This window comes from Parambassis ranga, chromosome 9 (assembly GCF_900634625.1).
Source record: "Parambassis ranga chromosome 9, fParRan2.1, whole genome shotgun sequence".
Classification (NCBI taxonomy): domain Eukaryota; kingdom Metazoa; phylum Chordata; class Actinopteri; family Ambassidae; genus Parambassis; species Parambassis ranga.
The window spans coordinates 18707815-18722917 of NC_041030.1; the positions used below are offsets into that span (position 1 = coordinate 18707815).

General features: G+C 42.2%; 1 protein-coding gene across 1 annotated transcript; it reads left to right on the top strand.

Annotated features, from left to right (window-relative positions):
• The first annotated feature begins 2209 nt into the window (after positions 1-2209).
• Positions 2210-4227, top strand: xbp1 (X-box binding protein 1). Its single transcript, XM_028414913.1, has 5 exons — positions 2210-2593; positions 3088-3184; positions 3412-3528; positions 3623-3789; positions 3915-4227. The coding sequence occupies exons 1-5, from the start codon at positions 2358-2360 to the stop codon at positions 4093-4095; spliced, it is 798 nt and encodes a 265-aa protein (XP_028270714.1). The 5' UTR covers positions 2210-2357; the 3' UTR covers positions 4096-4227.
• The last annotated feature ends 10876 nt before the right edge of the window (positions 4228-15103 follow it).

The window sequence follows — 15103 nt, forward strand, 5'->3', positions numbered from 1 at the left end:
GGTACAGTTCTCTCTAGTTTCTTATGCAGCAAAGTACTCCACATTTTAATAACATCTTCCTCTTACACTGTATTTAATGAGCTGTAATTGCTGGTGCTTACATAGTGCTGTTACACCCGTCTCAGCAAATCGTGCATTAAGAGGATTTTCATTAAGTACTTACAGCAGCCTGTCCTATAGGCTAAAACAATGCTGTGATCTCATTGGGGCGTTCTGCTATGAAATGATGGAGAAACACTTTGCACTGTGATTTGCATTAAAACGCACAGCACAAAGGTTATTTGACTGTTAACTGACACATAGTTCTTCATCGTTTGATCAATGACAAACCACCACTGGCTACATGCATTGGCAGAAGGAAGGGAAGCTTGGCTGTGGTACACAGGTAGAACATTTCCCTCTAGCAAACATTTTCTGGATTCCTGAGGTGTTACACCTCTTCCTGCATAACTTGACAGCTACAGAAATACAGCAGGTCACTTCTCTGATGACAAATGTGACACTTAATGGGATGTCCCCGAGTGACTTTCCAACGACAGAAATAACTATCTGAGCATAGCGTGAAGGTCATCTCTCTTTCTTGACATAAAAGAAACCTGAAAATAGGAAGTTCAATGTGTTTCCTCGTTTGCTTTAACCAAACGATATTACAGGAAATAAAGGACATCCTGCATTTAAATCCTATTTTCTTTCTTTTTTCAGTCCTACACAGACCACCATAAACCCAGGCTCTCACTTTCTACGATGTTGATTCTGTTGAGCCGGTGAAGCTTTGCAAACAGGCCAGTGTTTGCTCTAGCTGCTGCAGTAACTCCTGCTGAGGTGACAGACTCCCGGGGCAAAGGGCTTCGAGCTGTAAACAACAATGGTGGACAGATGCCGTAAAAATGTGAATTCCTGTTTGAGGACAAATAGCAGCTACAGAAAGAGAGTGTACTTGTGAACTTGGCTCAGGTGTGTCCTCTTAACAGTTTCTAACTGAAGCCTGAAAGCGGAGGACCATCACTTGAAAAGATGTGTTTGTTGACACAATACTCAAGGCCGGTTGAGAAGTTTTCTGGTGGTTGCGTAAGCATGTAGGACACAATCTCACTTGTGAAGTTGTAAACTAGTATCTGTCCTTTCACTCCTATCTTACACTGCAGATCTTCATTCAAACATGTGGTTAACGTGTTTTCTTCAGTGAGGCTGCTGATCTAGCTCTTGTTCCTGTCACCACATCCGGCTCTTTTGTTGACTTGCAAAAAAACTAAAGAAAAAAAAAAACCTTTTGTGTCAGGTATTACTGGGTCTGAACAAAACTGCGTCATTTCTGCTGTATTAAACTACCTTTCATCATTTATTTGTCACTGAATCACACCTATGATTCCAACTGCTGCAGAATTTTCAAAATTCTGTTACGGAAATGATGATTTTCTTAAAGCTGTTTTAAATTTTCTTGGACAAACACTTCACAAATCCATCGGTCTTACAATCCCTTTACAGGAAGAAGGAAATAAACATTTTACCATCATAGTGGTTAAACTTGTTGCCTCCGTCCCGTCAATAAGAGAAGAATGAGGAAACTTGAAAACTTCAAGACTCTTTGTGTTTCCACCTTTTCTGCTGATCAGAGATGGAGTAGATCAATATGTGCGACTACTGCGTAACAAAAGATTGCACGATTTAAACTGCAGATAAAATATGAACATGCATTCCCAACAGATGAGTCTGACTTGTTTTTTTCTCTAGTGTGACGTATTTGAAAAATTAGTCACTGGCCTCCAAAGTGCTTTGTTTACCATGATTATCCAGTGTGTTTACATCCCTGCTGACAAAATGTAAACACATTTCAAAACACTAAAATAAGGTAAAAACAAATAAAGGTTATGATGTAGTTGTAATCTCAATTCATAACCACTGTCATATATTTACCGGTGTTGTTAGTCTTTACTGTACAGACTGGGTAAACACAACACAAATGTGCAACAGTTCGAATGATGCAATGTTTTGTCAGCTCCAGAGAAAGTACTACAGCTTTGTTGTGTATGTGTGGTGCACAGTGAGATGACGGGAAATCACCTTGACTGGAAACTTGGGGTGATTTAACTTTGCAGTGTGTGAAGCTTCAAATGCAACATTAAGTCAGCCCTGCGGCCAATCACACGCCGCGAAGGAACTGCGTCAGAGCCGCCGTAAGCCAATCAGATGTCACCACGATAGTAGAAAAGAGCGGAGACGCTGCCCCCCCTAGTGAAGCAGTAGAGAGCGAAGTCAGGGATCGGGTGACCAGTGGGACCTGAAGGGTTCAACTGAATTTAGAACCGGTACCCGATAATTCCTGACAGCAAACAGCAAACAACAAGGAATATTCCAACATGGTGGTGGTAGCACCAGGGACCGCAGGAGCTCACAAAGTGCTCCTGATATCCGGGAAGCAAACCGGCTCTTCCAGCGGCTCACAGACGGCCTTCAGCCGGCCCATCTCTGTCGTTTTACCGTCATCGGCCAGCCAGATGTCGTCGGATTCAGACTCCAACTCATCTGCGGGGCCGCCGGTGCGAAAAAGACAGAGGCTGACACATTTGAGTCCGGAGGAGAAAGCACTCCGCAGGTTAGTTTCACTCAAATCTTCATTATAATTATACAGCCGGAGGGGAAGAAGTAGTGTAAACGCGGCCATTGTTCCTGGAATTAGACGGAGACACGCCCAAAGATATCGATCCATTCATCTGAACAATAGTAGTCTTATTCAATCAAAACGGGCGACTAAATCTACGATTGCATTAAAAGTATATAGGATTAAAAACAGGTTATCTAAGCGATCTAGGATTGGCTCATGGTGCCGTTAAAAGGCTCATTAAATCGACTGTGTACTTTGAACTAGCTTGTCAAAACTGCTATCTGAATGATCTGACTGAGCCTGGACTCGCCCGGCTCTATTACAGAGCAGGACACTGATATCCTGGTTATGCCTGCGTGGCAGGAACATGGCCGGTGATTGCGCAGTACTGTGAACCCAAAGGAGGGGCAGAGGGGGAGCCTTAGTCAGCATCATGGAAATAATGTGTTAAAAACATGTGTTTTTTCTTTCCTTCCTCTTTCCAGGAAACTCAAGAACAGAGTGGCTGCACAGACAGCCAGAGACAGGAAAAAAGCCAAGATGGGAGAGCTGGAACAACAAGTCCTAGAGTTGGAGCTGGAGGTAACGTTTGTTTGGGAACACCCATCTTTACTCATCACCAACATGCCCTTTTGATATTGTGCAACTTGGACACACACCAAAATGATACTGATCAGAATCACCATATGCAAACCTATAATATTTATGTTGAGCATGGTCAACTTCCGATTTAGAGTAAAAAAAAAATCTATTTTGGTTGGGTCGTGCTTTACTTCCTATTAACATCTGTTCATTTCCTTCTTCCACAGAATCAGAAACTTCACATTGAAAACAGGCTGCTTCGGGAAAAAACAAGCGGCCTGCTGACAGAAAATGAGGAACTGAGACAGAGACTTGGGTTGGACACCCTTGACTCTAAAGAGAAGGTAGGTTCATGTCGAATGTAGAAGGACGTAAAGAGTGGAATCAGGAAATTGGGACTGGAAAATCTTATTCACTTTTTCTTTGTATTGCTCACAGGTTCAGGCTCTGTTGTCCACCGGGAACGAAGCAGGTTTGGGGATCGGGTCTTCTGAGTCCGCAGCACTCAGGCTATGTGTGCCTCCGCAGCAGGTGCAGGCCCAGCAGTCCCTAAATCTGAAGACTTCTCAATGGATACAGATAGTCCTGACAATGCAGACAATGAGGTAAGTCTCTGCCAAAGATTGGTGCATCCGAGACTTCCAAGAAAGCTTTGCTATAACACTAGAGTCGGGTCATGGGTTACCAGGCTAATCCTGTTTCTCTTTTTTTTTTCCCCCTCCCACACTAGTCTGATTTGCTACTGGGCATTCTGGACATCCTTGACCCAGAGCTGTTCCTCAAGTCTTGTGAACAAGACGAGTGCCAGGAGCCGCAGGTGCTGCTGGTTGAAGGAGACGACCCAGTACCTGCCACCACACCTGCGCCTCTGGGGGCCTCATCAGTTAAGCTGGAGACCCTTAATGAACTGATTCACTTTGACCACATCTACACCAAGCCCGTGGAGGAGGTGAGCAGCGGGCAGTGCAGCGACTTGGAGAGCGGCGCGGATGACAAGATTGACGTGGCTGAGTATCCCGTTACTGAGGTGGTGGTTGAGGAGGAAACCGTCTGCATCAAAGATGAACCGGAAGAAGTGGTCATCCCCAGCTGTGATAGCCAGACGGATGGCTTGATCTCTGGAGCCTCCTCTCCTGCCCTCAGCAGCCTGGATAAGGAAGCCTGTCTTGCGGACACCTACAGCGACTCTGGATATGAAGGGTCCCCTTCCCCTTTCAGTGACATGTCCTCTCCCCTGTGCTCATGGGATGACATGTTTGCTAATGAACTCTTCCCCCAGCTTATTAGTGTCTGAATCCAACCCCTCTGCCCTTTAAGTTACAATATAAAAACATAGATATTGTATATAAATATATGAGAACTAATGTGTAGCTTCACTAACTACACATCAGCACACAAAGCCGCGTAGTAACAGAACACCTTTGAACTGGCTGGTATATAGGCTAAAGTTAAGCACATAATCTCCTTTACATTACAGCAGGTCTGTACCACTCGCTCAAATGACTTGTGGTAGGTGGGAGTTCAAGACGGCTTATTCAGCATAACTTAATCGTACAGAGGATTTAATATTAACAAATCTTTCACTCACTGTTCAAGATAAGGCGTGTGTGGAATCCAGTATTTCTGTAATTTTTTTTTTAAAAAAAAGGGGGAAATGGGGACCGATCATTTAAATATTACAACTTATTTATTTGTGTATTCAGCTTCAGAGTCATATGTCCGCATGTAAAAACGTTTTTCTTCTAATTTTTCGATCGCTCTCCTTGTAGTTGCTCTCATTGCATTAAAAAATTTTTGCATTGCATCCTGTCTCCTTGTTTGAATAAATGCATGGTACGTGCAGCCAGTGTTTACATGTCAGAAAACAGGACACTGCTGCTTATACACACTTGATGCAGACTCTATTTACTCTACTATAATGACAAATGATGTATACAGGGAGAAGAATTTCCAAGTGTCTTTTCTCTTTCATGTAACTGCCGTGTCCTCACAAAATTGGGACTTTATTATTACCGTGCATCTGAACACTAAATGCCTCTTGTGGAATTTGTATTAGAAAAGATTTAGTCAAGGCTGAAAGGTCCAGCACAGGGATTCTACCAGGATCTGGAATTTGTGTAACTTGGTTGCTCAGGCACAAAAGAATTGTGCAGTCTCTTGCATGCAGACTAGGGTGATTAGGCCATTTGGCACAGGCACATACAACTCTCACTTTACCATTTAAGAGTTCCACAGTTCCTCACATGTATAAGAGTAACTTGGATGTTGTAATCTTGGGCTTGCAAGCACACACAATTACTTGCACTAACACAAATGATGACTAGATATGTTTATCATGTGGGCAAAAGCCAAAATGTTGAATGGAATGAACGAGGCCATTACACTGAAAACATGTCAAGATCTCTGGTCAAAAACAGGAATTTCCAAGCATCTAAAAGGAACTATTATTAAGGCGGCTTTAGCATGTTTCTCCCTGACAGATATTTCATAATGAAAATGACAGTTAATGACAGTTAATTACAGCACCGAGTGCTTCCCACTCTATTAGTTCAGTATGAAGAAGCACCGGTTATGTATTGGGAGTGTTTTCACAAACAGGTTCATCACGTTTACTTAACAACTATTAAGTTAGAGCCTCTCTACAGATATCTGGTCACCTTCCTCTCCCCACTTGTGATATACTCTCCCATGTGCAGACACAGTGTTTATACAGTATTCTGTGTCTCTCTAATGCAGCACACAGCCTTGCTGCTTTTCTGGGAAGCAGGCCTGCTTGTGTTACATAACACTTCTAATGTAACTGGGAGTTTCCTGGGAGTCTAACCTGAGATAGTTTTAGTCGTTGCTTCCCCACAGAAAATAGGTCAATTTGAGTATTGTTGACATATTTTGCTTGAGGTGAGAATAGACAGAAACACCTTTTCCTTGTAGCCTTTATTCTCATCACAATGAGGCCTCATTCTGTGTGTTAGAGACAGAAACAGTTGCTCCTTAGGATCTGAGGCAGTGATTGGTGTGACCCGCCCAGGGGACAAAAGACCCTGGAGTCCCTGTTGTTGTGTGAGCTGATTAGATCAGGTTTTCAGATGCAGCACTGATGTAATTGATCTCAACTCTGCAGGACGACGTTGCCCGTCTGCATTACACCTAACTCCTTTTTACTACTTACAAAGCTTTGTATTTCAGCCTTCCTTTTGTTTCACAGCAGCTACTCTGCATTAAATCCGCACTGCGGCACATTATCTAGAATAGACAAACAACAAAACTGTTAAATCAGCGATTTCATTGGAAATTTGATCTCTGTGTGTGTGTGTGTGTGTGTGTGTACGTAGTAAGAAACCACATCATCCTTTGACCTGCCTACACTTCAGCTGCATCAAAAAAAGAGTGTGGTGAGAAATTCACCATTTCCTGTCTTCTACATACCAACCACAGCAAAGACTAAATCAGCTGTACAGCTGCTGAGCTGAAACTGAGAAGTATCAGCAAGAGCAGGTTTCGATTTCAGGCTGTAGATTCTGGTTCACTTAGGGAAAACAGATTTCTGTTTCTACTTGGTTTCTACTTGGTGTATGTGAGGTAAAACAAGTCTTTACATCATGTGGTTAACATTAGTACAAGTTGAGGATATATTATATATATTATATATATGTTATAGCTGGTATTGCTTTCGCCCTTTTTCCCGTCTTTCACTGTGATTCCTGCCTATCTGCTACTTCTGTCTGTCAGCTGTTTTGAAACTAAGCACCGTTAAGAATTGATATTCAAATTTTCAACTGAAACTGAAAAGACAAAGGTAAAGGCTTTGCTAGGCACTCTGAGGCAACCTCCTAATATTCTTATTCATTTCTCTTAATCCCAGTTAAACATAAAAGTGACTGGATAGTAACTAGCCAAAGGCAGAGATGTCCAAATTTGTCTTATCATTTTGGCTGTTCATTTAACTGGCTCTGGCTAAAATCGCTCTGGGAACGACACACATTCTTCTAAGCAGCAGGAAAAAAAAGGTTAAATTGTACAAAGCTGGTTGAAGCAGCCTGATTAATAATTTATCAAAGTCAATAAAACACTGATAACTAAACAAAATGACCCTGGATCTGCCATAAATGACTTGATCGGGTTCTTCTCGTAATCAAGCCTGTCAGTTTCACACAAGCTTGACTAGAATCCATAAGGTTTTGTATTGTTTTATATGCTGCAAACTCTATAATCTGTTTGCATTCTGTGCTGAAGCCTTTACAGGATGTAGTCATGACCCACTGCAGTCAGCTGTACCCATCAATGTGCTAACTTGTTGTTAACTAAATACCACATGTACGCCACAATCTAAATGTCATGGCCTTCATTCAACAACTGACAACCCAACTTACCACCAAGTAGTGTGTTTTTATGTGTAAAAAGAGCCCAAATCTACACCTAAACACCAAAGTGAAATCAACTTAGTTCTGGAAGTCAAAGTTCATGCCTAAATTAGAGCCAGATTTGTCATGCTAATATGACACTGTTGTCACCATATGCACGGATTTGGATAAACCTTACCGCATGTCTCAAGTTACTACGCTCAGCAGTATTATAAAGAGGATTGCTAAACCTTCACGGACAGCTGCCACCTCCATGTAAATACAGGTTTACAGTGGGAACTTCCCATCTCTTTAAACTATGCTGTGTTCTAAATATGAACATTTAAAGCGAAACAATAACAGAACACGTACGCAAATTGACAACTTGAAAGATAAGAAAAAAAAGAAAAGCACCTGATCAAACAGAATTTAAAGTGAGTCATGTGTAAAGCAAACAAGAGGTCAAGGCAGCTAGAAGCGCATAACGAGGCTCATGTGACAGATTTCTCATGTGAGGGGTAATGATAATGGCGTTGCTGGTTGGGGGTGTGATGATAACACTGAAAAAGTCACGGTCACATGACCCAAACAACCACCGAAGATCTCTCAAATGTCTCTCTTTATTAAAAGGCTGACGAGTAGCTGATCACAAGCTACAAAGAGGGGGGTATAACCTTGGTATTTAGGGCACGTTATGATTGATTCAGCTGTGGAAAAGTGAGTCATCCTCTACGTAATGGCCAACAAACAACATCTGTCCGTCTGTTTGTGGAACACAAATGACCAGCGTGTTTAAAAAGACTCACTGCTGCCCTCAGTCACCTCTTACTAACCAGCAATGTTTGTTCAAACAGTCTTCCGGCTTCAAAGTGCATGTTCCTATTGTCTGGATTTAAATCAGGTTGCACATTCCACAGGATTGTGCAGTATATATCATTATGCAAGAAAAAACATGACTTTATAACTCGTCTGTTTGTCACAGTCAAGTCAACCCTTTCTTAGGTGTGTCAATCTATGTGAAAACAAAGACAGTATGTGATCCATGACGCACACACTACACTCTTGTGCTCAGTCAAGGTGGCCTTCTCAAGCTGCGAGAGAGATCGTTATCCTCAGTTACCAGTGGCAACAAAGGAGGGTCAGTGGAGTGTGTTAATGCATGCCTGATCCACAGCACAGACAGCCCTGAAGGAACACTGAGGCTACTTATGGCATCCAGACGTGTTCCTGAAAGTCAAGGATATGCAGTTCTACGTGTGGGACTGAATGTAGATTTTGCAAGGATTTTAGCTCAGCACACCTCTGTGCAAATAGTGTTCCCTGGGTCAGCGCATGAGGTTCAATGTTTCCACATTTCAGGTAAATGAGTGTGTCAAACTGCACATCACAGTGAAGGACAAACATCCACCAGCAACAGCAGGAAGCATAATGTATTTAAGCAGACTACAAAAATATGCACATTTTCCCCCAAAACAATGATGACCACATTCACCTTAGATATAAATTCACACATCACATCAGGAGCAGCAGACTGTTTGGAACCATACCTAACGTCAGCAATTAGGGAAAAAATGAGATGATGACACAGTTGGTATAGCCTCTGACAGCAGGTTAGTCCAGGCTTCCTGAAGAGATATTTAATAGGCACAAGCTAATGCATGCTGCGGGAGAACTGGCGTCACACATTACACAAGGCTTCATTGCCATGGTTTCACTTCCTGTACATGTGGCAGGTCTGCATGAGACAGCCTGTCGGCTGGAAGGAAACATTAATCACTTGGATTCCTCCTACACTGCGAAACAGATTCTCTTCCTTTGAAGCTCTCTCAAAGTCAGCAAACCCACGTAATATAGATTCACAGCAGATCAAGAGGATTTAAACAGTCTATCTTTTTATTTAATCTAAATGACTAATCTAATTCAAATTCTGAAGTGCTAACCGTCTGAGCAAACTTTTAGAATAGAGTTGTTATTTTTCTGTCCATAACTTCTGGGTGTCCATTCATTGCCAGCTTGAACAAGGCCCCTGAGGTTATAAAGGCTCATCCATCAGCCTGTGCTTCTCTGCATCAGTCAAGTTGAAGATGATCACAGAGCACAGGCAGACAGGCATGCAAACATATACACAAGTCTGGTTCTTTCATGCTTGGGATTTCAGCTTTCATGTTTTTGCATCAGGAACACCTGAGCTGTCACAGCTTGTACTGTGTGTGTGGTAATATTAAACATTTCCACAGTCATCAGTTTGAGTCACACTAGAGAGAGAACAGTGTTGCAGTCAAAATAAAGTGACCCAAATCCGATTTTTTTGCGACCTGTATCTGATGTTGTCATGACATTCTGAACAGCTCAATTCCGATTTTTTTTATATCTGACCCAGGCCACTTTCATATGTGGTCCTAAATCAGATATGTATCCGATTTTTTGCAATGCGACCTCAGTCTGAACGGCTATGCGGCGTATATCCGACTTTTGCACCAGCGAAAGGTGACAGACGTCACAATTCTGCGACATAAGAGCGGGCAGACAAGCGGTGTAGTTAGCAACGAGCGCCTGTTGCCAGGAAATAGAGCCCAACTTCAACTCGCTTGCTCACAGAGGAGGGAGATGTCGACTCTCTTGCCGTGAAAGTGATACAGAAAGACGCTCGCAGACGTATTCAAAGGTTCTCGTCATTCTGAAATTATGAAGGAAGTTACTGTCGTTAAAAGCAGTCACATTACTATCGCACCAGCAGCTACTGCTCTCTTCCTTCTCGGCGTTCTTCTTAATATTATTTAGTTGTTATTATGTTGGCAACGATCGGACATTAACATAAACAAAGCCACACAAGCACACATTTTGTGACATCGTGTCCTCTTCTGCGCATGCGGGTAATTTCAGGGCCACAGTCCGTTCACACAGGAGAGTGGTAGCAGTCGCATATTATTTTGTAAACACCAAGAAATCGGATTTCACCAACAAATCCGAATTGAGCATTAAGACCTGCAGTCTGAACGTAGCCTAAGACCTACCAACATCTGGCTTTTGTCTCAATGGGAAAAGAGACATTCACTGACCCAGTCAAATGATTCTGTGGAACTCACGGGTGTTTTTTATGACTGTCTGCCTCCATTCTACTGAGAGACGACTACATCACTGTTCAACAATGACATGGACAAACTGTACAGTCAGATGTAAAATAATCAGAGGCAACAGTATAGCAGCAAATTTTTACCAACTCTACCCACAACAGGTGGTTTCCCTCTTTCCTTTAGGATAACACTATGCAGCTATTTTGGTCAGCAGGGAAGATACAGTCTTTAGCCTTCTTTGACCTGTAATGTGTACTGGTGTGACAAGTCACTTTGAACTTGGGGAAAAATTACAAAGTGACACAGAAGTCTGTCTAATCAAGCTTTGATCCTGATAGATCTCTGGGAAAAAAAAACATTTTAGGGCAGCAAATGTGTGTAAATGACTTTAAGTCTGGGTGCCCTCAACTGTTTGAGCAGTGATAAAAGTGAGTGCATGTGCAAAGAGCCAGCTGCAGGGCATTTATCAGTAGGACAAAGGGTTAACTAAGGGAACAAGCAGAAGCAGGGAGATACAATATGGAAACTGATCTGAACCTGCCTTGTAGCAATGTCATACTTTCTGCCAACAGAGGGTTAATGGTGATTAAAGAATTTGAACTTAAACGCTTATGTCTGAATTTAAAGTTGATTTTCAATACAACTCGTTTACGTAACTCCAAGATAGCTTCAGCTTTTCGTTGCACAACTTTTCACCACTTAAGCAAATACCGCACGCAGCCAGATCCACTGTCATAACTGCACATGCACAAAGCGGTTGCCACTGCAGGAGAGTAAATATTGAATTTTCCTGTAGGCGGCTTGGTTGTTCTGCTTTTTGATATGACGGAGCGGAAAGAACACAGGGTTTTGACATCAGGACACCTACACAAATTCATCCTTATCTCAATCCTCTCAGTTTTAATTAAACATATTTTCTGGTAGATATCATTTCAGCTGTTCTTATTTGTGACAGCTTGTATTGGCACTGATCAAAGTTTAAGCTTGTTCCACTCATAATGTAAGCTTTGACTAAAACTGATACATGGATGCCTTTATCCTCATAAATGTTAATTTGTAATCTCATGCCGTTTCATCTTGTTCCTGTTCATTACAGCTACCACATTTAGACTTCAGTTTCTTTTTAATGATCAGTTTCTTTGTAGTTTCATCTCCTAACATACTGTCTTTGACACTCTGCTGTGCTCTGCTTTCAGATCAGTAGTAGATTTTTTCTTCTCTGCTTTAAACACAAGTGTTTATGACAGAAAGTCTAAACACACCCACAATTCATAAACAGTCTGCAGCTGTTTGTGTCCACACCGTCTCAAACTTAAACCCTACTGTATATCTCGGACCACAATATGGGGTTCATGGCCAGCTGTTGAAACATTCTCTTTACTGTTGCTGCAAAAACCACCAGGTGTTTGTAACATCTGTCACATCTGTTTGGACCATACTACGACTAAAGATGCACAAACCAAGCTCAACACTGATGTTGGCCAGTAAATTCTGCTTTTAAACATAAAAAACAGCATTGTTCAATGACTGCCAAAACAAGAGGAGCGACAAATGTCTTCTGTCAGAATTGAATACAAAGTTTTTATCATAGTACTGTGCTGGTTCTATGTCAGTGTCCTACGCAGAGCTTTGTAAATGCATATCTACAGGGGGCAGTGCCAGAGAAAGTGCAACAATCAGGAGTAAAGGCTACCCTCGTCTTGTTGGTGTTTGTCCTGTTCCAGCAGAATTCCCATCCTCAAAAACGTCTGCCATCTCCAATAAGCGTCTACAACACATTGGTCATAAATCACCCACTACTAACCACTGCAGTCATTTTTCTGGCAAGTGCAGAATGAAGTAGTTGCTAAAGAAGTAGAAGTAGATCCCAATATTTTGAATATATTTTCCCAAAATGCAATTCACAATCATGTTTTGTTGGACTTCTACTGCCTTACACATGCACCCTCTGTTTACAAATTTGACCTGATGTACTACTGCAATACATCACTGATGGCTCATCCTTATTTTTTTTAGACCAGAAAGCCCCCTGCACCTAATTTTGTCACGCTGAGTGGGAAAAACTATAAAAAGGTGAAATGCCCCTTTGACATTGCCCTTTTTTAAAAAAAAATCTAATTTAGGTTTCAAATTTGCATGAGGGTAAATCAGCAACAATCAGAGGAATGTAAGAATATTATAAACATTCTTTCATAAAATTTTACTTAATAGTATTTTAGTTATTTGCAATAATATTTTGCACAATTTTGAGTTTTGTACCCGGAGGCGAGGGCTTTTAAACCTCAGTGAGAAGTTCAAATGAAAGAATTTTTTGTTCTCCCCCACTCAACCGCACCCACCCACCCTTGTGTTTTCCCCTTCCACACCGCACCCACCATCCAACCCCCATTTAGCGTGAAGGTGTGGGGGTTGGTTGATCTCAAGCTCTCAGACTGTGTGGCATTCTTGAAATGTGTGCTGGCTTGCTGCTGCCTTCATTCCCAATCCCAACCCTCCTCTTCCAGGCAAGACTCTCTCTCCCCCTTTAGCCTATATAGTGCTGCTCTGACACCACATAACCACACACACACACACACAGACCGAAGTGACTGTGACCTCTCCCAGCTCATGGCGAAAACACAGAACATCTTATCATTACTGGATAAAGAGGATGAGAAGTTACTGGAAGATGGCCTTGTCAGAAAGAGGACTGAAACAACATGTTTGGCCAGTTTGTTTTAATCATCTACAGTCACATCTTTCCATTCCTCCAAAATGTTAATGAATGCAATAAAAGTGAACCAGAGTTCATTGTTCTAAGCTGGCAGAGAGCCACGGATCAGCCGCATTTATTCACATCCAGATCAGAAAGCGGGGCCCGGGGTTAAGGGTCAATATGAGGGTTTAGCTGAGTTCAACAGCCCCATAAAGTGTCAGGATACTTGATTATTTACTCATCAGGCCATTGTTTAAATCATCTGTGTGCACATTTAACAAAAGCTTTTTAAATTTTAAATTTGAGGCCTGTTACATTTTCAAAAGGACATCTGATGGTCAAAAACACAGCGTCGAATAGAGTGGGTCATTCTGGGACAAGTGTTCTGATCAACAGGAAGGGGGTGAGTTTACTATTAATTTTACTATGGAAACATCTGTAGTGTTTGATAGCAAGAGTTGCAATGAAATCTCAATACCACAAAATGCAGAAATAACACAAGAAGCAGGAAGTTTGGTGCACACACACAAGTTCAGAGCTACAGAACTGAAGATTTGATCAAATCAGGAAATACAGTATCAATTTGTGAGTGATAACTCGAGTCAATGTCGAGTGAATGTCAGACTGCCCTACAGACACAGATTAAACATGAAAGATACTGCATGCAGCGCTGTTACTTCTTGCTTCTTCATAAATAAATACTTTTATCCCTGCCTTCACATGTCTAAAACCATGTCCCTATAGAGTTACAAAATCTAAAGCTTTACTGTTGTGTTGTTGGTGCTGGGATATGTCTTATGTTGACATTTTCTCTGCAGCTGGCTGTGGTGAACTTAGTTTGAATGCAATAACTGACGTGAAAAATTGCAAGTCAGCAACTGTTTTTTTTTTATTTTTATTTCAGAGAGGAACACTGACACAGAGAGAAACCATTTTGCCACGGCCAGTTCCTCCTTGCTGACCCACTAAATCAGTGAACCATCTTTACTGTCCTTAAGACTCATTTATCAGCCTGCATCCTGCCATTACACTTTCAGATATTTGCTCTGAAGTCTGGGGAGGATGTATTGCCCCCCCCTCATTCCTGACCAGCAGTAGCATGTTCAGAGGGTCCAGTGTCTGGTAGTGTTCAAATGAGGCACATCCCTAATTGATGGTTTCAGGGGAGTGTCTAAGAGTTTATGTCAGGCTTGGGGACGGATTAGGAGGAAACTACCAGAACTTGTAAGTGCACAATGATTCTACTGTGATTCTGAAAAAGGTGCAAAAATCTAATGAAAGACGTCTCAATGTGTACAAGGAAGGCCACACACAGATCAGGCAGACGGAGCTCTTACTGGTCCAGACCCTGGAGCACCTTTAGGTAGAGTTGAGGTTGAACCCTGAGGCACTGCAGGTCTGCAAAACTACTCAGCTTCCCCCCACCCAGATTACCGCTCCCTCCCTGCACACCTCCTCAGGCTAGGGCCCCGTCTACAGAGGTCTTTAACAAAGACGACAGCGAGGACAACACCACAAAACAAACAAACAAAAACAACACACAACGACACAACTGTCAGGTCCTGCTGTAACATCATGCAGCAACAAATACAGTGTGCGGCGTGTGCATGCCGATCCACAGATGTGTGCAAACATAAATCTACCCAGAGTAGCTGCCCCAACTCCACATTCCACACTAGATAATGTCTTCAACAGGCTGCATAGCACTTGTTATTGTTGCTGCACTTGTTTTTACTGCCTCTGTGTCTTGGGGCTTACAGGTCACATGATGAGGAGAGTGGTGGGATCCGGTCATGTGACACAAGGCACT

Coding starts and splice junctions, on each gene's coding strand:
- xbp1 (XM_028414913.1), top strand. CDS start 2,358: ATGGTGGTGGTAGCACCAGGGACCGCAGGAGCTCACAAAGTGCTCCTG. Junction 3,529..3,622: donor CCCTTGACTCTAAAGAGAAG/GTAGGTTCATGT, acceptor TATTGCTCACAG/GTTCAGGCTCTGTTGTCCAC. Junction 3,790..3,914: donor CTGACAATGCAGACAATGAG/GTAAGTCTCTGC, acceptor CTCCCACACTAG/TCTGATTTGCTACTGGGCAT.